We start from the raw sequence: 23022 nt of genomic DNA on the forward strand, positions 1-23022 counted from the left end.
TGACCTTAAGGAGAGTTGGAAACAGACTGATCTGAACCTAGCGAGAAAATAGCCATGTTCTCCATTCCAGGCCTTCCCAAGAAACAGGTCTGAAGGCTTCCCTCTTTTATAAAGTTGTTATCAGTAAGGTTAGGCCACAGCAGTATCCGTGTCTTGGGTCTGTGCCCTGTCATTTTCAATCCTGTGGCACAGGTTTAGCCCTTGGCTCCCTTTCTGGAAATTTCAAAACTATATAAAAATCATTTCTAAGCTAGCAATAGACACGTTTTGTCAAGAATATCAATTTTCTCTCGACAGTGTAACATTTGCATTTAAATATTAGATTGTGTAATCATAATTCAAGGAAAATAAAGTGGTGGCTGGCAGGCATTTTAAAAAGTGAAATGGAGGGGCTGGGAATTTAGCTCAGCGGCATAAGTGCCTGCCTTGCAAGCAGGCAGTCATGAATTCAATCCCCGGTACCAATAAAAAGGAAAAAGACCAAAAAAAAAGTGAAACGGACTTGGGTTCCTAGGAATGTTAATCATTATTCTGCTGAAAATAATAATCCTTGATAGTGAAATACTAAGTAGGAGTAAAACTAGTATTTTGTGAATAATGTAGTGATGAGTAAAATATGATTTATGAGTTTAATAAAAAGTTGTCAAGATAGCACCTGAAGAATTTTTATATTTCCAAACCTTGAAACTGTGAAAAATAACCAACTCTTTAGTGAATTAGTTTCAGTAGTCCATTAGTTACCAGGCCTAGCCAGCCCATCTCAGAAATAGATCATTAGTATTACTATTTTAGATAATTATTTTTGACATTTGTAATGGGCCTACTTACTGCCTTCCTTACCCTAGATGTGGTAGCTGAGGAAAGAAAGAAACTTCTGGCCTCTGTCCTAAGTACTCATGATAATAGCAGTCAAGAAATTTTATATGTTCTTTGTGGCAAGTCATTCATTCAGTAGTGATGGAATGACTTATTTTTAACACAGTGTTTTTCTTTTGACTAAACCTGACTTTTTCTTCTTTTTCAATCTAATTCAGTGTGTGTACTATTCCAAGATGGCATAAATTTAGCTTAGCCTCTCATTTACCAACCTGGTAGAAGTTTTAAAAGTTTTAGCTTTTCATATACAGTGGACTATATAAGAAGTCTATATTATTATACTGTGTACCTCAAGAGAAACTTTTTGTACTGTGACATGCCATATTACTAGAGATCATATGGAAGGAGGAAGTTTGATTTCTAATCTCATTTCAACATGATTTTAAAAAGGAGAATTATCTTTGTCAAGTATCTTTGTTAAGAATTATCTTTGTCAAGTGTAAGCATGGACTAAAATATACCATGGGATGAAAGAAACCCAGATTTATTGCATCTTTCAGGTAAAAGATAGGAAAGATCTTTAGATCTGCAGAGCTACATCAGGGTAACTTCCAGTCTTACATGATTATGTTGAATAGTTGCTTAGCCTAGAGTGACTGCCCTAGATCACAGCCCCTCAGGGAAAAATCTTTTTTCTTTTTTTTTTTTTTTTTTTTTTTTTTTGTCTTTTTCGTTTTTTACCGGTACTGGGAATCGAACTCACGACTGCCTGCTTGCAATGCAGGCACTTATGCCGCTGAGCTAAATCCCCAGCCCCCAAATTATTTTTGATACATAGAGAATACTGCTTCTATGAATTCTTTATATTTAGTTCTAAGACTTCCATTGTATTCATTTAATCCTTTGCCATCTTTTCCCCTATGACATTCTTTTGCTGACTTCTTGAGTTTATTTAATTTTGCTTATTGGCTAGATTATCTTTACCAGTTCAGCTGACTTCTGGATACTCTGAGTTAGACAGATAGACATATTGATGGATCTGTGGTTGGAGAGGGGACACTAGTAGTTACTAGTAAGCTGCCAAAATGTCATGCAATTCATTTAAACAGTTTCCTGTTGATAAAAATGTGAATTTTTTTTATTTTCATGTATATCAGGAACCCACACATACACAGAATGATGATGGAACGCAAATTTAAGGCCAGCCTAGACTACAAAGACAGTTCAAAATCAGCCTGAACTGCACAGTGAGACCCTTGTTTCAAAAAGATAAATAAAATAAAAGTAGATTTATAAAATCATTTGGTTCAAGTCAGAGATGACATAGTTGCAGACAAGGTTACAGGGATAGAAAAGTAAATCTACTTGACATTGAGCTACATCCCCGGCCCTTTAAAAAAAAATTTTTTTTTTTTAAATCTAGTTTTGAGTGAGGGTCATGCTAAGTTCTCCAGGATGGGCTCGTGATCTTGTGAACTTTTGATCTTCCTATGGAAGCAGAACGATTGCCTCAAGTTTTAGCCTAACCTGGGCTACATAGTTCAAGGCCAGCCTGTACTACAAAGTGAGACCCTGTCTCAAAAAACCAACAAAATGAAATACAAATTAATAATGTACTAGGTGTGCAAACCAATTTTTTTTTTTTTTAAATCGGTACCGGGGATCGAACTCACGACTGCCTGCTTACAAGGCAGGTGCTTATGCTGCTGAGCTAAATCCCCAGCCCTGCAAATCAGTTTTATAACTTGGTTACAAGGAACAATACAGCACCTCAGAAAGTTTCCTTCATGCCTCTTTCTAAATATCAGCACAGCCTTGCAAGCAAGTGATTGTGAGTTCGATCCCCAGTACCGATGAAAAGTTAAAAGAAAAAAAAAAGTTCTAGATATCAGCACAGTCACCACTAGAGTAACCACTATTCTAATTTCTGACACCACTGGTTAGTTTAGCCTATTTGAAATATATGCACACACACAAAAAAAATATGCACCTGGAATCATAACATACTCTCTTTTATGTCTGGATTTTTTCACTTAATTTGTGAATCTTGTACATTTGTGTCTATCAATGAGTTATTTTTAAAATTTATATAATGTTTTGTTGGATAGCTAGCTTACTGTAGTTTACCCTTTTTAGCATTAATAAATTGAGTTGCCTCTACTTTTTGGATATTATAAGTAGTGCTATGAAAATTGTTGGATATATGTAAACATAGTCCTACATGTCTATTGCACATAACCCTGAGAAGTGCTTATAGGCATGGGGCAACATAGATGTAGGCTTAGAATCACTATGCAGTTTTCCATAGTGGGTGAAAACATACCACATTTGCACCAGAAAGCCTACCTGCTTTTGAAAAATAACATTACTAGGGTAAACTGTAAAAGTAAAAAAAAGTTTTTTGAGACAGGATCTCACTGTGTAGTTCAGGCAAACCTTAAACTAGCAGTCCTCTTGCCTCAGCTTCCCGAGTGCTGGCATTATAGGTGTGTGCCACCATGCCCAACCCAGTAAATATATTTTGTTTTAGAATTTGGTGCTAGATTTGTCCTCAGTTACAATTTGTACTCAATTGAACACTAGGTTGTTATGTAACCCTTTTAATCTTTATCAAGTTATAGTGAAAAAAGATCAGTTTTAAGCTTCTTTAATGAGTTGACACCAACACCACCCTGGTGCTGGCGACTGAACCCAAATCTCACATATGATAGGCAAGTGCTGTACCACTGAACTAGATCTCCTAATCCCTTGAATTTAATAATCCTCCTGTCTCAGCCTCCTGAGTAGATGGGATTACAGACATGTGCCACTGTGCCTAGCTGAACTGAACTTCTTAAGGAAACTAAGGAGTTTTTCCATTGTAGTTTTCTTTTCTTGACTTGGTTGTTTTGGCTTTTTCTTTGTTAAGATGGGTCCCTCTCTCTGGTCCTTCCCTCCTGCCTGGTTTTGGGATAGCACTTAAAAAAAAAAAAGGCTGACTTCAAACTCAGTATTTAGTCTAGACTGAGCTTGAACTGAAGATTTCCTGCCTCAACCTCCCAAGTGCTGGCATTACAGTTGTGCCCTACTATGCCAGGCTGAATTTGTTATTTTAAAAATCCACTATTGAAGAGTGCTGAATATTGAGCCCAAGGCTCAATATTATTATACATCTATGTTAGTTACTTTTCTTGTTTCTGAGACAACATACCCAAAAGTTATAAGAGGAGTTTATTTAGCTCATGGTTTGTAGAGGTTTTAGTCCATAATCAACTGGCTTCAAGACAGAGTGGCATGGCAGACAGGCATCATGAAAGAGAAACAGTTCATGGTGCACAGAAGATAATAAAGCAAATAAGGGCCAACCATAGCTCTTTCTGCTCCTTGTATCTTATCCAGGCTACTTAGGGCAGGTAATACTCACACCCTTAATCCTAGTGGCTTTGATCCTAGCATTGCACCATGAAGCAGTCCTAGTGTCACTATAGGTCTAGCCACCTCTGCAAAAGCCACCTCTGCAATAGGTGACCTATGACAGCATGAGGCTTTGGGGGACATGTAAACATGAGTCATAACAGCAGCTTCTATCACTTGAGCTACCCCTGCTGCAAAATAACACATTTTTAGGACCTATACCAGTGATGGGGAACCTTTTAGAGCTCTCAGTAATAACAAACAGCCTGTGCAGCAAGTATGCCATTGGTCTACCATCCACTGGTCTATACCATATTTTTTCCCCTAGTTTCTTTTGTTATTTACAATACAGATGTTTCAAATGTGTGTATGTTTGTATATTACTCTTTCTTGTGTGGTTTTTGGCCTTGCCTTCATTTTTTAGGAAGGCCTTTTGTATGGAAAAGTCTTTCATTGAGAGTTCTCCCCCATACTGTTTTTGTTGGTTGTATAGAGATAATGAGCTTTCATTTGAGCATATGTGTTTTTGTTTTTAGTGTTTTTAAGACAGTGTCTTATTACACAGTTCAGACTGGCCTTGAGCTCACTTTGTAGCCCAGGTTGGTCTGAAACTTGCAATGATCCACCTACTTCAGTCTCTTGAGTGCTGGGATTACAGGGGTGCACCACCACACCCGGTTTGGGCAAATTTGTATGTATACATAATGTACTTTAATCTTTCCCTCCTCCTCATCTCTAGTCCCACCTTGTGCCCAGTTTCACATGTTCAGGGTGTTTTTCAATGTATGATGTATTTCAATCATACTCATGCCTGTAACTTTTCATTCTTTGCTTCCTCTTTGATAAAGTCCTAGCTGCAAAGGAAACAATAGTCTCCTTTCTTGTTTTTTAGGTTTCACATATTTGGGAGAACATGTGATGTTTGTCTTTCTAAATCTGGCTTATTTCACTTAACACGCTGATTTTCAGTCCATGCTGATTTTCAGACCTGGTTTTTTTTTGCAATTGACAAAACTGTGTTCTTTTATGGTTGAATAGTATTCTGTGTGTGTGTGTGTGTGTGTGTGTGTGTGTGTGTGTGTGTGTCACATTTTCTTCATCTGCTGTTGGGCATCTAGGCTTGTTCTGTACCTTGGCTATTGTGTACTAATTTACATTTCCACCAGTGGTACAGATGGGTTCCTTTATCCCCTGAATCCTGGTCAGCATTTGTTTTTGTATTCTGATCGTGGTAAGATGTAATTTCAAATTGTGGTAAAATGTACTTTTGATTTGCATTTCCCATGTTTGAGTGCCTTATTGTTTACTGCAGGTAGGGTTGCCCCCCCAACAAGGTAGTTTTTAAAAATTTAAAACATATACATAAACAAAATCAGTATTATCTGGAATGTTTTGTGGGTGTCAGAGGGAGTCTGGTGAGGAACACCAGCAGGCATGTATGTATCATTTGACCAATGAGAAATAATGCCAGTTTTCCTATGTGGATTCGTTATGAAACCTTTTATTGTACATGTCATTCAAGTCATTAATTTTCATTTAGAAGAGTGAAATCAAATTAACCTAGAGCAAAGTATCTTATTTATATCTCTTATGGAGATTATGCAAAACTCTGCAGCTAGGACTTTATCAAAATATACCTTGCCTCTTACAGGCTGTCTTCTGATGTATAGTACAGATGCCCAGGGAGCCAAATGCTTAATTTCAGACCTTTAAAAATAATGTTGCAGTGATAATTGAGATCTTCCCAAAGTCCCTGCAATCTAAAATCCCTACCATAGAGTCATTATTGAGTTAGACCATGAAGTGGAAACACAGAACAGAATTTATATCGGTAGTTCTAATACAGATGAATTTGGTTTCCGTAATTGAGGTTTAGTACTTTAAAAGGTGTATGAGTCTTAGGACTGGTTAAGTTTTTGAGGAAGAGAGCTCAGAAGTCCTACTGTTCTGTGTTTATAGTTCTAGACCACACCAAAACCTAGAGACAATATGAAGAGTTTTGGAAGGGAGGAAAAGTACATAGATGAAGATAAGTGCAACAGATAAGTTATAATCCTGCTGGTTTGAATCACTGGTGATCTGGCAGTTAGTACCACCCAGTGGGACTATCCCATACCACTAGATGGGCCAGTCATTCATGTACTTTTCTACCAGTGTGTTGGAGCACAAACATACGAATTACAGCCCTGGCATGAACATGATTAAAAAATTTTTTTGTTTAGTTTTTAGTCTACTTCTAGCAAGATTATATTATTTGATTATTCCATAAGCTGAGTAGAAAATTATGAGGGCTTGCCTTAGTAAATCCATAATTTCAGAACTATTTTTTTTTAAATGATGACAAAGTTTATAAGAATTTAAAGTGAAGGATAAGGGTGAAACTGGCTCTGCAGAGCAAACTTGGACCAAATAAAAGAAGTACACCCTGAGGAACAAAGGGCAAGCTGCTGTGAGTTCAGCCACAATAGGCTAGGAGAATCAGTGTTATTTGAGCTTTTGAATTTGACTGAAGGAAAATAGTGGGTTTATGTTAGGGCCTTATTGGGGATAGACTGGGGAGAAAAAGGTACAGAAGGGTAAAAAGCTACAAGTGCCCATTTTGATTTACACATAGGCAAATGCAGCCTTAAAACACACTTTTCATATTTAATCTTCACAGAAATCTTGTGAAGTAGTTTTCCCAACTGACAGAGGGAGGACAAAAGGTTGGGGAACAAAGTTACGTTATTTTGTCTAGGCTCACATACCCAGTAAGTGGCAGTCCTGGGATTTGAACACTTATCTCTGAACCCAAAGTTCATGCATTATTATTTTCATAAGAGTGTAAATTGCTTCCTAAACTGCAGAAGGAGTTACATAACAGTACTTTGGTTCATGAATGCTTTAGTTTGTAGATAATTTGGTTCTCAAAAGAAGTGTTTGGCAGAATTTGTGTTTTGTTTGGGATCTCTGCATCAGGTGACAAATGGACCATAGCCAGCCATCTTTTTTGCATCAGTATGAACATGGCCATTTCCCCCAAAATCATTTAATGAATTTTAGTTTGTGATCTAAAGTACCACTGTGTTTTGTATTTTATTGGCATCATATCAAGTTTTGGTAACATTTTAATTGGCCTGTCTTAGGGATGTCGTCAGTACTTCCAGGTAGTGGAAAGCCTGTGTAATTTCCTTTAACTTCCATGTTAGCATTGAGAGTAAGCATGAAGTTACAATCCTGGGAGGACTCAATGAATTTGTAGTGAAGTTCTATGGACCACAAGGAAGTAAGTACATATGTTGATACGTGTCTTTCTATTACAGTCTTACACTCTGTTCCTTAATCGACAGAATATCAAATATCCATAGTTTTTGAGAAGTCCAGAGCCATTGGAGAAATCTTTCTCTCATAACTTATTTTATATACTTCCCTCTTTTATGAATTGTAAATTCTGGATTTTGTTATGAATGGCCACTTGGTCAGTTTCTAGGAAGTATATTTTGTTGTTTTTTTGTTTGTTTGTTTACTGGATGGGAAAGACACATACGAGATTGGTTGAGATGGGGCAAAAAGAAATCCTGGCTGTTACCAATGATTAAATTATATTAAATGGAATCAAATAAGTTTGAAAGAGACAATGAATTTTTGCTTATTTTTAAACTCTAGATCTTTTAAGCAAAAAATGTGAATCAGAACATAGAGTACCTGCTGATGGTAGTAGTTCTCTGACTCTTAAAAAGATTTTAAGTGATGACTATCGGAGACCATTAGGGGTAATGTTTTAACTTAAACTTGGATTTCCTTTTCCTTTTTCTATTTCCTTTTCCTTTTTCTTCTTTGTATCAGGAATCAAACACAATCTCATGCTTGCAGGCAAATGCTATGTCACTGAGCTGTATCTTCAGCTCAGATTTGTTTTCTACTTTGGAGACGACAGTTCTAATGTCTAACATGTTTTACTTTTATTTCAGCACCATATGAAGGTGGAGTATGGAAAGTTAGAGTGGATCTTCCTGATAAATACCCTTTTAAATCTCCATCTATAGGTATGTAACTAATTGGTTTCTCTCTTCAGAGAAAAAAACCCTTTTTCTGTGGGAGCTAATTCCAGAAATATAATTTTAGAAATGATTACTTAACTGAACTTCCCCCTTTTTAATGGGCTTTATTTAAACAGTGGTGGGGTAAGGGCTTCCCTAATGTGATAGAAGACATTTAAATACACCGTTACATGATTACCATCACCGTTACTCTAGATTTTTTTTTTTTTTAATTAACAGATTAGAACTAACAACTTTAAAGCCATTTGTCTAGGCTATTTTATTAGTAAAAAATAAATCCTTAAGTCTCATTTTGAATATCAGATTGTTGGAATGAATGTTAATACGGCTTCTGTTCTGTCATTTAAAGATCTAGTCTAGATCTTACTTTACAACTCTAACTTTGGTACCTGGCAATGAATGACCCTTTTGTACTCTCTTCAACCCCTCTGTTCAGGCTTCTTAACAGTAAATAAAAGTACCACGAGAAAGAATAGCAATTTGGTGGCTTTGTACAAGAAGAAGGCCTTTTCCTTGCCTTCATATTTCTTAATTGGTGATATTATTTACCTGTCACCCCCATTAAGGCATTGAGTGATAGTTTAGTTATTTTAATATCAGAGCTGTAAAGATACATTTGATTGAAAGTTGACAAAGATTTTGAGAGAGGCTGGGGATATAGCTCGGCATCATAAGCACATGCCTCGCAGGCATGAGGTTCTGAGTTCAATTCCTATTACCAAAACAAAAAAAGCCAAAAAAAAAAAAAAAAACCCAAAACATATTTGGGCCGGGGGTTTAGCTCAGTGGCTCAAGCACTTGCTTTAAGCACAAGGTCATGAGTTCGATCCCCGGTACCAAAAAAAAAAAAAAAAATTTTTTTTTTTTTTTTGAGATTGTTGAATAGTAGTAATTTGATTAACTTCAGTCATCTCTTTTCGCTTTAGTCTGTGTGACTTTAAAATAGTCTAAAGTACTACAAATTTTAAGTAAGAATCATAAAATAAAATTGTGATATATTGAGTATTCTGACCCATCAGACTAAATCTGTTGAGAATTAACAAAATTTAGGAATCTTGCTATATTGTGGGCTGTCTTAGAACTAATGCCAGATCTCATGAAGTTTTGTTGTTGAGTGGAGACTGATATTCAACTCACTGTGTAGCACTATGTGGCCTGGAATTTTCAGTAATCCTCCTGCTTCACCCTTCTGATTGCTGGGATTACAGGTGTGTATTACCACACCTGGCTGAATCTCATGTAATTTACACAAAGTCCAACTCTAAACAAAAAAAAATTTTTTAAAAGGCATTGGTCAAAACATTCTGAGGTTTTACTCTGATTCCAGGCTCTCACTTTTTTTTTTTTGGTCTTTTTGAGACAGGGTCTTGCTATGCAGTTTAGGCTGGCCTTGAGCTCACTTTGTAGCCCAGGTTGATTTTCAGTTTGCAACGATCCTTCTGCCTCAGCCTCCCCAAGTGCTGGGATTACAGGATTGTGCCATCACACTCGGCTTCTCACTTTTTTGAATAGGGCAAAAAAAGAGGATGGTCACAGACTTAAGTGCCAGTTAAAAGCAACAGCTTCTTCCTAACATCTAGCTACTTTACATGCTTTAAGAGTTGTGTGCTCTAAAAATAATACAGAACATCTATAATTTCTTCTTAGGCCAAGAATCTTAGTGATCATTTGAACAACAAATGGTAATTTGGTTCCTTGAGTTTTCTAAAATCTGTAGCTGAGAAGATACTTAATGGTTAAATGAATCAGAAATTTCCTAATTGCTGCAAGGGTGTCTTAAGCTGTGGGTTTAGGGTGGAGGTGTGAAGTGTTGAGTCTGAAACCTTTTGGAATACATGGAATTTAATATCTGTATAGTTTGTGACAGCATCTTTTTCCCTGCTTCTCTTCCACGTTAGCAGAATGTGTGTGTCATTCATTTTGAGAGGGCTTTTGAGAAATGTTGGAAGTTCTCTGTCCTTAATTTATTTATCTCTTAATAGGTTGTTTCTTTTTGGCCATTTTAAAGTTTTATATAGTTGAATGGAATCTTAGTTACTTTTCTCATTGCTGACACAAAATACCACCCAAATTTAAAGGAGAAGAGGTTTATTTTGGCTCACAGTTTGCAGAGGTTTCAGTTCATAGTCTGCTGGCTCCAAAGCAGGTGGCATTTCACAGGGGCATCTCAGAGAACAGTTTGATGTGGCAGGCAAAAGTCAGTAAGAGAGCAAAGTAGCAAGCCTTGGCAACAGGCTCATGTTCCATCCCTAAGAGCACATAGCACTCACACCATTAATCCTAGTGTCACACACACACTAGATCCAGCCACTTATGAAAAGCCCTACCTGTGATGGTCACATGAGGCTTTGGGGAGACATCAAGACACAAGCCATAACAAGTGGTATGATCACCTGTGGTTTACAGAATCTCTAAGCCATATATATACATTTATTAAATATATCTCTTAAATACTTGTTTACTTAAAGACTAAAAGTTGGCATGCTGAATCTGGTTTTGTTTTCCCGCATTACTAGTCAGAGTGGAAATAAGAGAGCTTGTTGAAAACAACAGTGAGCCTACAGGAATGCAGTGGGCTGCCAGGCATGATGGCCCACACCTATAATCACAGTTTTGGGGAGGCTGAGGCAGGAAGATCTTTGCGAGTTCAAGAGTAGCCTGGGCTAAGTAGTGAATTCAAGGACAGCCTGAGCTACATAGTGAGACCATGTTTTTTTTTTTAAAAAAAAAGTAATTGCATATTCTGTAGAAATGTAGTTATTTCCCAAACCTTATCTTATTTTTCTAGATAACATGATTTGCTTATTATAGCATTCCAAGTAAAAATATCTAAAAAATATCTGAACTTTATCCAGGGATACTTCATTATTTTCACAGTGCTGTGGATTGAACTCAGGGTTTTATGGATGTTAAGCAAGTGTTCTACCACTGAACTATATATTTAGCTCCAAAACACCACTCTAAACTTTACATGTCGGTTATGTATCAACTAAAGACACAAGCCTGTGCCCTTTCCTAAGTTAATGATGAAGTGTGAAATTCGTTGGGACAACCAGGCTAATTTAACTGCTTCATTAAGTGTTTGTTTGCTTTTCTATATACTTTCAGAAACTGGTAGTTCTACAGCTGTGTATCATCTTCTCTTAAGGAAGTGGATCTAGTTGAAATATTTGTGTAAGATGTCCTTGTTTTCTCCAAAGGAAGATTACATAAGAGAGTTTTTATCTGTTGTATGGAGTGACTCATTTTTAGGTTGTTAACAGTGTAATTACTGTTGAGATGTGCTTTAAGCATTTTGAAAGGTAGTAGCTTACTTAGAAAAGGCCAGGTTTCTTTTTTGAGTTATGTAGATGTAAAATTGTATAGAAAGGAGGGAAATGAGATAAACCCAGCCTCAGAGGTTTTTTAGATATCACTGCCATTGTATTTGGACAGGTGTATCAGGCACATATTAAGGTCTTGAATATTAAAATATGAAACTGGTGGTGTAGCTCAGGAGATTTCTTTCCTGCTGTGCACAAGGCCAACTTTAATCTCTAGCATTGCAGGGAAAAAAAAGATGTGTACATTTAAATTTTTTTAAATTAAGTTTTGAGCACATTTTAGATACATATAATGATTAGATTGAATACTTTTATTGTCTACATCCTGGAATCTTAAAGTATGTACTTATGTATACTTGTTTGTTTGATTTTTGTGTGTGTAGTTTTTTTGAGGTAATCTCTTACTATATAGTTATGGATGTTAAGCAAGTGTTCTACCACTGAACTACACATTTAGCTCCAAAACACCATTCAAGGCTGGTCTTAAATTTGTTTTGTAATCCAGGCTGGCTTTGAACTCACGGCCTTAGCCTCCTGTGCTGGGATTACAGACTTGTGCTACCATGCCAGACTGTATATGTTTTAATTGTAAAAATGATGCATAGCCATTGAAAGAATGTAAGAAAGTCTAGGTGAGCAAAATTAAATATAAAAAGTGTACATAATCCTATACCTTGGTGGATAGCATCATGTGTATTCTGGAAACATTTCTCTATACTTATTTAAATATACATTCAGTATAATCTGATATGCTTCTCTGGGATATTTTACAAATACAGTTTAATAATTATCTCATAATGGTCTCTTAAAACCATTTACATCTACAAATGAGGTCCCCCCCCCCCAAAATAGTGACATAGCTATCCCAAATCCTCTCTGGAAAGGAGAGCAACATAAGTGGACACTTTGGAGGTTGTTAACTTTTTTTTACAATGCCATCACTGTTTCAGTCTCTAAGCTCATCTTTTAGAATTTTATATTCTCTATCATAAGTGATGGCAAAACTTGATGCTTTGAAACTGAATCTGGAAATTTTGAAATGGCTATAGGTATTTTAAGCCCAGACAATGAATAGAAAAACTGAGCAATGTGCGTAAAACTAACCCCTTGGGTACTTCCAAAGATAAATTATAAAGCTGTAGCATCTTTGAGATATGTGCATAGTTTTCCAGAGAAACTGCTTTCAAATATGTGCCTTATTTGAATATTTTAAAAATGTATCTTTTTTTTTTTTTTTTTTTTGAAACTGTGTCTCACTATGCAGTTCAGGCTGGCCTGGAACTCACTATTTAGCTCAGGCTGCCCACGAACTCATACCAGTCCTCTTGCCTCAGCCTCCCAAGTGCTGGGATTACAGGTGTGTGCTACCATACCTGATTAAATTCTGATTTACATGGAAATTCAGACCTTTATCTTCCATTCAGAAATACTTCCTAGAGTGCTGCTAGGTGTCAAGGATATGTAATTGGCCAATTACCACTGCTTATCAGGGAAGACAGGCATATGTAATTGGCCAGTTGCCACTGGTTATCAAGGAAGACCTGTTAGTATTTGACCTAGAGAGTGCTATATTCATATTCTTATTTTCATCCATGTATCTCCTTTTTTTCCCCCCAAATCCATTTTATTTCAAAGAGAAAAATAAATAGCACAAAATTTCAAAATACAACAATCAGGGGATAACAGTGGTACATACATTGTTCATTGCCATCCCCAAATCAGTCACCTAGAGCACAAGATACTGCCTTCAATTATCGGAACAGTACTAGTATAAATCTTTCTCTTCTGTGAACTCAAAGAAATCAGTAGTGTAACAATCAGCTATATTTTATATGTGTGTATCTGTTTTGTTTCTTTCAGCTTCTCACACTAGTGAGACAATATGATGTTTACACATACATGTCTGATTTGAGTATGGTCTCAAATTGTATCCATTTACCTATGAAAGTCTCAAGTTTGTCTTTTGTTATGGCTGAATAGTACTCCATTGTATAAAAGTACATCTTTTTTAAATTCATTTCTCAGTCGATGGGCATTTAGGTTGTTTCGAAGATCTAGCACACAGGTGCACATGTATCACTATGGTATGATTTTAATTCTTCTGAGAAGCTACTCTGAAGAGGAATAGCTGGATCAAATGGAACCTCCGTTCCTCTCTGGAAATGTTTACACTGATTTCCACAGTTGTTACACCAGTCTACACTCCCACCATAGTGAAGAAGATTTCCTTTTTCCCCATACCCTCTCCCAGCATTTGTTATTGGTTGATTTCTTGATGATAGCCTTTCTTTCTGGGATGAAGTGGAATCTCAGTGTTGTTTAATTTGCATCTCTCATGGCTAGTGATGGTGAATATTTTTTTCACATTTTTATTTCCTATTTGTATTTCTTCATCTGAAAAATATGTATTCATCTCAGATGCCCATTTTTGGATTGAATCTTTAAATCTGGGAGGACTGATTTTTTTTTTTTTTCCCTGAATTGTTTATGTTTTTGATAGTAATCCTTTGTCTGAGAAACAGCTGGCAAACATGCTTTCCAACTGTGGGTTGTTTTTTCACTCTGTTGGTTTCTCTTGCTATTCAAAAGCTTTCTAGTAAGATGAGATCCCAGTTGTTATTGTTTTGTTTTTTTTTTTTGGTAACAGTTCCTGTGCAATCGGGGTTTTGTTCATAAAGTCTTTGCTTACACCAGTGTCTTCAAGAGTTTCACCTACTCTTATCTCCCAGCGGATTTAATGTTTAGATTTTTTGGGGGTACTGGGAATCAAACTCACTACCTTGTGCTTGCAAGGCAGGCGCTTATGCTGCTGAGCTAAATCCCCGACCCCAATATTTAGTAGATATTTGATCCATTTCTAATTTAGTTTACTGCATGGTGAAAGGTATGGGTCCACCTTTAATCTTCGGCATGTGCAAAGCTAATTTTTCCAACACCATTTTTTAAAGAAGCTATCTTTATTCCAGTGAATATCTTTGGGACACATTTTCCAGCCTTTCCCTCTCTTCTCTCACACTTCTTTCCTCTCCTCTTCTTTCCTCCGTGTGTATGGTATACTGGGGATTGAGCCAAGTCTTGCAAATGCTAACGGAACACTTTGTCACTGAGTTACATCCTCAGCCCTTTTGAAATATTATTTTGATTGATCATGTTAAGTTATCTAATGAAACCTTTAACTTGCAGTCCTTTCGAGTTGTTGGGGTTACAGATTTGTATCACTGTATTCCACCAAGAGTGATACTCTTCTGATCCATTAGTTGCTATTCTAGGTAATGAAACATTAGCACTGGGGAATGTAGCTCCATGGTAGAGTACTTGTATAGTATGCTTGAGGCCCTGGTTTCACGTTTCCCACACTGCGAGAGGAGACAGTGGATAAATATGGTATTGGCTAGGTGCAGAGGCATATGCCTGCAGTCCCAACTATTTGGAGGTGGGAGAGTTGCTTGAGCCCAGGAGTTGACAAACATGTCACAGTAAGCCCTATCTTAAAAAAATAAATAAAATTAAAAAGGCAAAGAAAATGAGACATTAGATTTAAGTGAGCTCTTTTGCTTAATTTTGACCAGTACATTAAATACACGTTAGTGTGTCAGTTCATTTGGAAGGTTTTAGAATGTCTTTCTGGCTAGAGAATAGCATAAATAAAATCCCACATATTTTTTATTTGCATTAATTATTTTCTAGGTGAGGTATGAATCAGTAGTAACTCAGTACCTCACTTTAGCAAGGGTTTTTCAAGAAAGATTGTGTTTTGTATATTGAAATAGAAATAGTCATTCAGAACCCCATGTGATGCCCCGTTCACAGACATTTTGTTTTATGCAGAGAAATTGGTACAGAAACTGTCATATTCCATGTTTCTTCAGGTTCACTGTTTTTAGCTGTTTTACATGTGCTTAGCTATTAAGAGAAAATGTAGACTCACTATTGCTGTAGAGGTGAAATAAAAATCAGTGGCCTCATATAAAGAGAAGACAACCGAGAGCAATGTTTTATAAAAGATGTTTAAAAACCAGGAAACAGTTATAAAGTGGTTTTATGTTTAAGCTAGAAGGATGTAAATTAAAATAAAGTAATAAAAATGGTTTATCAAAATGCACATATTAAACAGTGTTAGCAAAGGTCTTACTTAGCTAATCTAGCAACATATATTTATATATTAAAATTTTATATATCCTTAAAGATTTTCATTTCAAAAATTAAAAATTGTCTAAGAAAATATTTCCTTGCGTGGGTATTAAGGTTAATGTACAAGAACATGTACATGTCTGTGTTACTTATAATATTTAAAAGTGGGAAGCAACCTAAATGACCCATTAATAATAAAATTGTCAAATTCTTAAATGTCTTCTGGGCAAAATGTTTTGCAGCCATTACTCATGTTTTAATGCCATCTTTGAAGAACACAGAGAATGTTTAACTTAAATCCAACATTTTTCCCATGCATGTTTCAATTATGAATGTCAGATTATTTACTATAGTTATCAATAGCTAGTGAGTTAAAAGATTTTTTAAAATGCTTTTCTGTAACTTTCCAAATGGTATAGCATTTGCTTTTATTATGAAAGTAAAAGAAAATTTTTTTGCTACTGGAATTGAACTCATGACCTTGCACTTGGCCAGGCAAACACTTAGGACACAGCTAAATCCCTGACCCAAAAGTAAGTATTTTTGAAGATATTACAAATGCGTGTCTTTTTGAATGTCCTGTCTCTACTGTCTGAGTCTGCACTTTTCATGTCTGTTCTAGAAAGCCACTAAGCTGTCTTGGCCAAATTCTTCTAGGTCGCTTAATAAGGACCTGCCTGACCTGTGGTTTCCCGCTGGCCTCCTTTTCTTTTTCCTTTAAGTTTAACCATAGGTACTTACAAGTATATTACTGCTTTCTTTTCTTGTCTTTCTGCTTATAGTTTGTATTTTGCAGCTTGGACACTGTCTTCATGCACATCTGTTTTCCATTCCTTCCCTTCTTTCCCCTTCTCTTGAATTCTTAATTCTAGGAGTTCTCACCTCCTTTTCCTTTCTGGCTGACTTCCATTTTTTTCACCTGACCTCATTCCATTTTTGTCTTTAGAATAGGCCCCTATTCAGAGCTAATAAAACTGATAATACTTTAAGCCTTAAGCTAAGGAAAAGAAATTACACATCTTCTAATAAAATAAAGATGTGTAGGGCTGAGGGTGTGACAGTTCAGTGGTAGAGTGTTTTTGTAGTCAAGACCCTGGGTTTGATCCCAGCACTGTGAACAAAATAATAAATCAATGTGTGTGTATAGAAACTGGATTCAGAGGTTTCAGCTGTTAATGGTCTTTAAAGCCCCTTCAGAATCTGTAATTGTCAGTCTCAGATCATACTTAGGCAGCAGCATTCAAGATAAGTGAAGTCATTGTTTTGTATTTAAATAATTATCACTGGCTAGTATATTAATAGATTTTTATTGTTGTTGTTGACTTCAAATATACAATGTATATGTATGTATTTAGGTTTTTTGAGACAGTTTCTTACTTGTAGTTGAGGCTGGCCTTGAACTCACTGTGTCACCCAGGCTAGTCTCAAACTCAACAGCAATTCCTTCAACCTCAGCCTCCAAGTGCTAGAATTACAGACTTGTGCTACCATATCCAACTCAGACGTACAGTATTTTAGAATTTGATGGCAGAACATAGCAAGAGCTGGCCAAACTTGTAAATAAATGGAGACAAAATTTTAAAAGTTGTAAACAAGAAGTTAAACTACTATTTTGAGCTGTACTGGCCTTTCAAATTAAGTCAGGGTACCATCTAAGTAGGATAACTTAGGTTGACCTGTCCCACTGGGGCAGATAACTTGGCAAAGGCCCTTTTATTTGTTTTGATCTTGGTTTTTTGGGGAAGCAGAGGTTGACATAGAGAGTCTTGTACCTAGCCCAGGCTGGCCTTGAACCCAGGTAATCTTTCTGCCTCTGCTTTCCAAGTGCTGGTATAGGCATGTGTCACCATACCCAGCTTCAAAGTCCCTTTTAAATCTCCCAGTTGACTATAGATTCTGAATTTAAAAATTCTCTGATAATCAGTGTGCCAGTAATTAAAGGAAGTGATAAAATCTTTTCCATTTCAGAAAAGTAGAGTTTTCTGGCATATATTTCTTTGTTTCACTGTGGCCAGAAATTACACTATTTTTGGAATGGAATTTATAACATGGTATGACTAAATGGACTGTCAGATTTAGGATGCTTACCATTTTATTTCAGTGTTCCTAGATAGAAACGCTCTGTGTCACTCCCTTGGGAGCTAGTGTGAGAAATATGAGTAAGCCATGCTTAGGGTAGAGAGGAGTGGGTCACTTATCAGAGGTTTAGGGTTAGTTTTTAATAAAGGCCTACTTGGACACACCCATATTTCCATGCACAAAATGAATTTTTGGGCTAAGGAAGCAAAATTCCACTAAGATCACCTACATACTTTAATTTTATTTATTTATTTATTTTTTTGGTACCAGGGATCAAACTTACAACCTTGTGCTTGCCAGGCAGGCCCTAATACCACCGAGCTAAATCCCTGGCCCCATACTTCAATATTTTTAGACCTTCAGATAGAATTTAGTTCCCCTCTCAAATAATTACATACAGTGCTTGTTACTATGGGGTTATTTATCTTTTAAATACCAGTAGAAAGATTCTAGTAGGAAAATTTGAAATGATGCTATGAGAATGTAGCCATTGTTAAAAGATTTGTTTTTATTAATACTTGAAAACTGGAAATTTGCAGAATGCATTTTAAAATCATTATTCTGACAGTTAGGCTTCAGTTTCACTCTGCATCATTATTGTAATCCTCCAAATTTATTGAGTTTCTGCTGTGTGCTGGGCATTATTCTGGGTGCTAAAGATGAGATACAGAAGTGAACAAATTGCCCTCTTGACACTTCTTTTTTTCTTTTTCTCTTTCTCCCACTCCTTTTTCTTTTCTTTTGTTTCCTCTCTTTCTTTTTTTGTACTGGGGATTGAACTCATGACCTTACGCTTGCCAGGCAGGTGCTTATGCCACTGAGCTAAATTCCTGGCTCACTTGCTGGGTCGGTTGGTCTTTTTTTGATCTTAGGACAGAGTCTGGCTAAATTCTCCAGGAGGAACTTAACCTTGGCTGGGCACTTTTTGTTTTGTTTTTCAGACAGGATCTCACAATGCAGTTCAGACTGACTTCAAATTCACAATGTAGTCCAGGCTAACCTGGAACTTACAGCAGTCAGCCTCCCAAACTGGAATTATAGGTGTATGCCACCACACCAGCTAGATACTTTCTTTTGAGGGGAAAGGATGAGACAAAATTTTAAGTGTCTAATTGCTTTGTCCAGAGAATCAATGTGATAGGATAGTTAACTTCAATTAGGTAATTTAGGAAGGCCTCTAAAGATCTGGTCATAGGTAAAGTTGGGAACACATCACTGTATTGTATGCTAAAACTAGAATTTCACTTTTCTTTTTTGTCTTTTTCCTTTTTATCGGTACCAGGGATCGAACTCATGACTGCCTGCTTACAAGGCAGGTGCTTATGCCGCTGAGCTAAATCCCCAGCCCCTAGAATTTCACTTTAAAGATGAGGAATAAACCATTGAAAGGTTCTAAGCGGGAGAGCAAAAGGTCAGATTTTGTATTTTTTACTTACAGCTCTGCTTTCAGGAAAGACATGGTGACAGAGTACAAGCAGTTGCCAGTTAGGGTCTGTGATGGTTTGGAAGGATATTTGAGTGAATGAGTGAATGTCTGCTTAGTGGCAGTCTCATATTTAAGGGGAACTGGCCCCCTGACTCTAAGGATTCCTTATCCACTGATTGAATCAGTTACAGAATGAAAAATCTCCTGGATTTGATCCCTGGTACCGATAAAAAAGGAAAAAGATAAAAAAGAAAAGAAAAATCTCCTGGAAACTAATTGTATCTGTATGAAACTTTATATATTTTTCTTGTCATTATATCAGCATAGTATAGTATAACAACTGTTTACATAGTATGTAATGTACATTGTACACAAGTTACTGGTAATAGAGGTGATGAAGGATTTCTGTAGGTTGTATCAAAACACCAGGCCTCTTATATAAGGCATTTGAACATTTGCAGATTTTGGTATCCTCCATGAGAACTATGGAGGCTAGGCTCCTCCCTGTTGGAAATTGAGGACTGGCTGACTGTAGCAAGTGTATATGATTGTCTCCCTCTAGTTGTAGCTTTGTTGGTGTCTTAGTTACTTTTCCTTCCTTGCTGAGACAAAATACCTGACACCCAGAATTTAAAGAGGAAAGTTCTCTCTCTCTCTCTCTCTCTCTCTCTCTCTCTCTCTCTCTCTCTCTCTCTCTCGCGCGCGCGCGCGCTCTCTCTCTCTCTCTCGCTCTCTCTCTCTCTCTCTCTCTCTCTCGTGTGTGTGTGTGTGTGTGTGTGTGTGTGTGTGTGTGTGTGTGTGTGTGTGTCTTTTTCCTTTTTATCGGTACCGGGGATCAAACTCACGACTGCCTGCTTGCAAGGCAGGCGCTTATGCCGCTGAGCTAAATCTCCAGCCCCAGGAGGAAAGTTTTGTTTAAACTCAGTTTGTAGAGGTTGCAGTCTATAACTGGCTGACTCCAAGGCATGGCAGCATGGCAGACAGTCATCATAGAAGAGAAACAATTCATGGCACACAGAAGGTAGCAGAACAAATAAAGGACGACCACAGCTCTTTTCTATCCTATGCATCGTATCCAGGCTTCTTAGGGCAGGTAGCATTCACATGCTTAGTCCTAGTGTCCTTGATCCTAGCATTGCTCCATGAATCAATTCCAGTGTCACACACTGTAGACACAGCTACCTCTGAAAAAGCCCCATCACATAAGACTGTGTGGGACATCTAGACACAGTCATAATTATGCTGCCTCTGGCCCCCCAAAGACTTGTGCACATCCCTTTATGTAAAAGGCATTTAGTCCATCTCTAAGAGTTGGCAATGTCCTATCAGTTTCATCATTGCTGAAAAGTCCAAATCCCAGGTCTCCTCTGAGATTTAAGGCAAACTCTTTAACTTTGAACACCTGTACCAATGAAAAGAAAGATAAACACTCCCAAAATTCAGTAGGACAAGATAGATTCTACCATTCCAAAATGTACATAGGGATATAGAAAGGAATGGGGGAAAAAGTCCAAAATCCAGCAGGGCAAACATTAATTGCTATAGTTCCATATCCAGTATCCAAGGCAGTCTGCAACAAGGTGCAAACTCTAAAGGGCTTGAATGGCTCCAACCCTATGGCACTGCTGGGAGTCATAGCTCTCAAGGCTGCTTTCTGGGACCAATTCTGCTCCCTCCTTGCAGTTTTCCTCAGTCCACATTGCTAGCTTCTCCAACTTTCTAAGGTCTCCATTGTACCTTTGCCTTTATGCTCACAGCTTCACACACTGCCCCCCCCCCCCAACACACTGCCTGGCCTTCCAGACCTTCTTTTGAAACCTAGGTGGAAGCCTTCCTGATCCCACAACTCTTGCATTCTGCATGCAAGTAAAACCAGCACTGTGTAGATAACATCAAGGTCTGCTGCCAGCAGGAGCAGTAACTACACTTCCTTCTCACTTGGCTGTAGGGGTCTAATGCCTATGAACCAAATTCTAAGGAGCAACTTCCTTAGGCAACTGCTATTCTGGAACATGGTGCTCTGGGCTCCCTTTTCAAAGTCCAGTCTTTCACTTTCACAATTTCAAACAAATGGTAGAACCCTGCTGCTGCTTGTGATACCCTCAGGCCATCTTTTCTATTTTCCTGTCCCTTTTTAGCCATCAAGATCTCCGCTCTGTCTTTGCAGCACAACTTTACTGGAGCTTTCTTTCTGGCCAAACTCAGTGGTATAAGGGTCTGCCTTGCAAGTGTGCAGTTATGAGTGCAATCCTCAGTACCAAAGTAAAAGAAAAAGAACTGGTAAGAAGAAAGTGGAAGAATCAGTGTATTAGAATTCACAAGTGAAAGAATAGTTCATGGGGTGAGAAATCCTTGGCAAGGATAGGATACTGGTAGGAAGAAGGAGATGTTTAAATTTGTGACAGTGGACTTATGCCAGTTTGAATTCTGCCTTCAATAACTGAGTATTATGTAATTTTTCCATTTGCTGTGTAAAACTTCTGTGTTTTTTTTTTTTCTGCCTAGATTCCTACATTAAAGTGACTTTTAGCTTTGAAGTTGGTTATTTTGATATATTTTGGGCATTAAATTCATTTCTTTCTCTTTAGATTTTGGTCTCAGAATAAAAACATGTAATTTTGGTTTTTTAGTTTTTTAGTAATTTTGGTCTTTTATAAACAGTAAATGATACCTTCATTCTCTTTGAAAAAATTGTTCACACAGTTTTAAGATTCATTTATGTTTTTGTTGGCGATACCCATATTATTAAAAAGAACTTTAGAGATTATCTTAGTATTTGCTTCATTTTAAGGAAAAAAACAAAGCTGAGATATATCACTGCTAACTAGCTGCAGAGTCTGACTTTCAGCCTAGTTTTGTTTTGTTTTTCACTATATCATGTGCAGTCAAAATGGCTTCCTAGGGGGCTGGGGATTTAGCTCAGCGGCATAAGCACCTGCCTTACCAGCAGGCGGTCTTGAGTTCGATCCCCGGTACCAAGTGGGGGGAAAAAAAAAGACATAATACATTGCCTGGAGATTTAGCTCAGCAGCGTAAGCACCTGCCTTGCAAGCAGGGAGTTGTGAGTTCGATCCCCAGTACTGATAAAAAGGAAAAAGACAAAAAAAAAAAAAAGAACAACAAAATGGCTTCCTACCCCCTGGCACCCAGGGCTTCAGGCGAGACAAGGCCTTGCTCAGTCGTCCAGGCTAGCTGTGAGTTTTGCAATCCTCCTGCCTCAGCCCCGTAAGTTCTTGGAGTTACAGTATGTGCCACTATGCCTAGCTCCACAATGGTCTTTTTAATATTATAGTAGCTGTCTTTTCTTTTCTTTTCTTTTCTTTTCTTTTCTTTTCTTTTCTTTTCTTTTCTTTTCTTTTCATGTAGTATGTAGTGTAGTGTGTAGTTTAGGCTGGCTTTGAACTCATTATGTAGCCCATGCTGGCCTCAGACTTGAGGCAGTCCTTCTGTCTCAGCCTCGTAGTTTCTGGGATTACAGGTGTACACAGTCTTGCCCAGCCAGTAACTATATTTTCCATAATATCTGTAAATTAAAATACCCTTTTGAAGCTGAGCATTGTCACACATGACTGTAATCTTAGCACTTGGAAGGCTGTGGTGGAAGGATTATCATGAGTACAAGGCCGGTCTGAACTACATAGAGAGATCCTCAGAGGACTGAGGATGCAGTTCAATGGTAGAAGACTTGCCTGGTCTGTAAGAGGCCCTGGGTAAAACCCCGCCCTACGGAAAGCAAAGAAACAAGAGCCCTATGATTTTCTTTTTCTTTTTTTTCTTCTTTGTATGAAATTTTCTAAAGAATTAAGAGATGGGT

General features: G+C 37.4%; 1 protein-coding gene across 2 annotated transcripts in view; it reads left to right on the top strand.

Annotated features, from left to right (window-relative positions):
• The window catches only part of Ube2h (ubiquitin conjugating enzyme E2 H), a 152183-nt gene that overhangs the window by 94038 nt on the left and 35123 nt on the right, over positions 1 to 23022 (top strand). The window contains exons 2-3 of one of the 2 annotated variants that reach the window (XM_003475061.5): positions 7398 to 7474; positions 8160 to 8234. In XM_003475061.5, the coding sequence (XP_003475109.2) occupies positions 7398 to 7474; positions 8160 to 8234 (152 nt within the window). The remainder of the gene's footprint in view (positions 1 to 7397; positions 7475 to 8159; positions 8235 to 23022) is intronic. The other variant, XM_063240803.1, reaches the window with a different exon arrangement.

This window comes from Cavia porcellus, unplaced genomic scaffold, assembly GCF_034190915.1.
Source record: "Cavia porcellus strain 051 isolate PalLab524CR breed Dunkin Hartley unplaced genomic scaffold, mCavPor4.1 scaffold_2, whole genome shotgun sequence".
NCBI classification, from domain to species: Eukaryota; Metazoa; Chordata; class Mammalia; order Rodentia; family Caviidae; genus Cavia; species Cavia porcellus.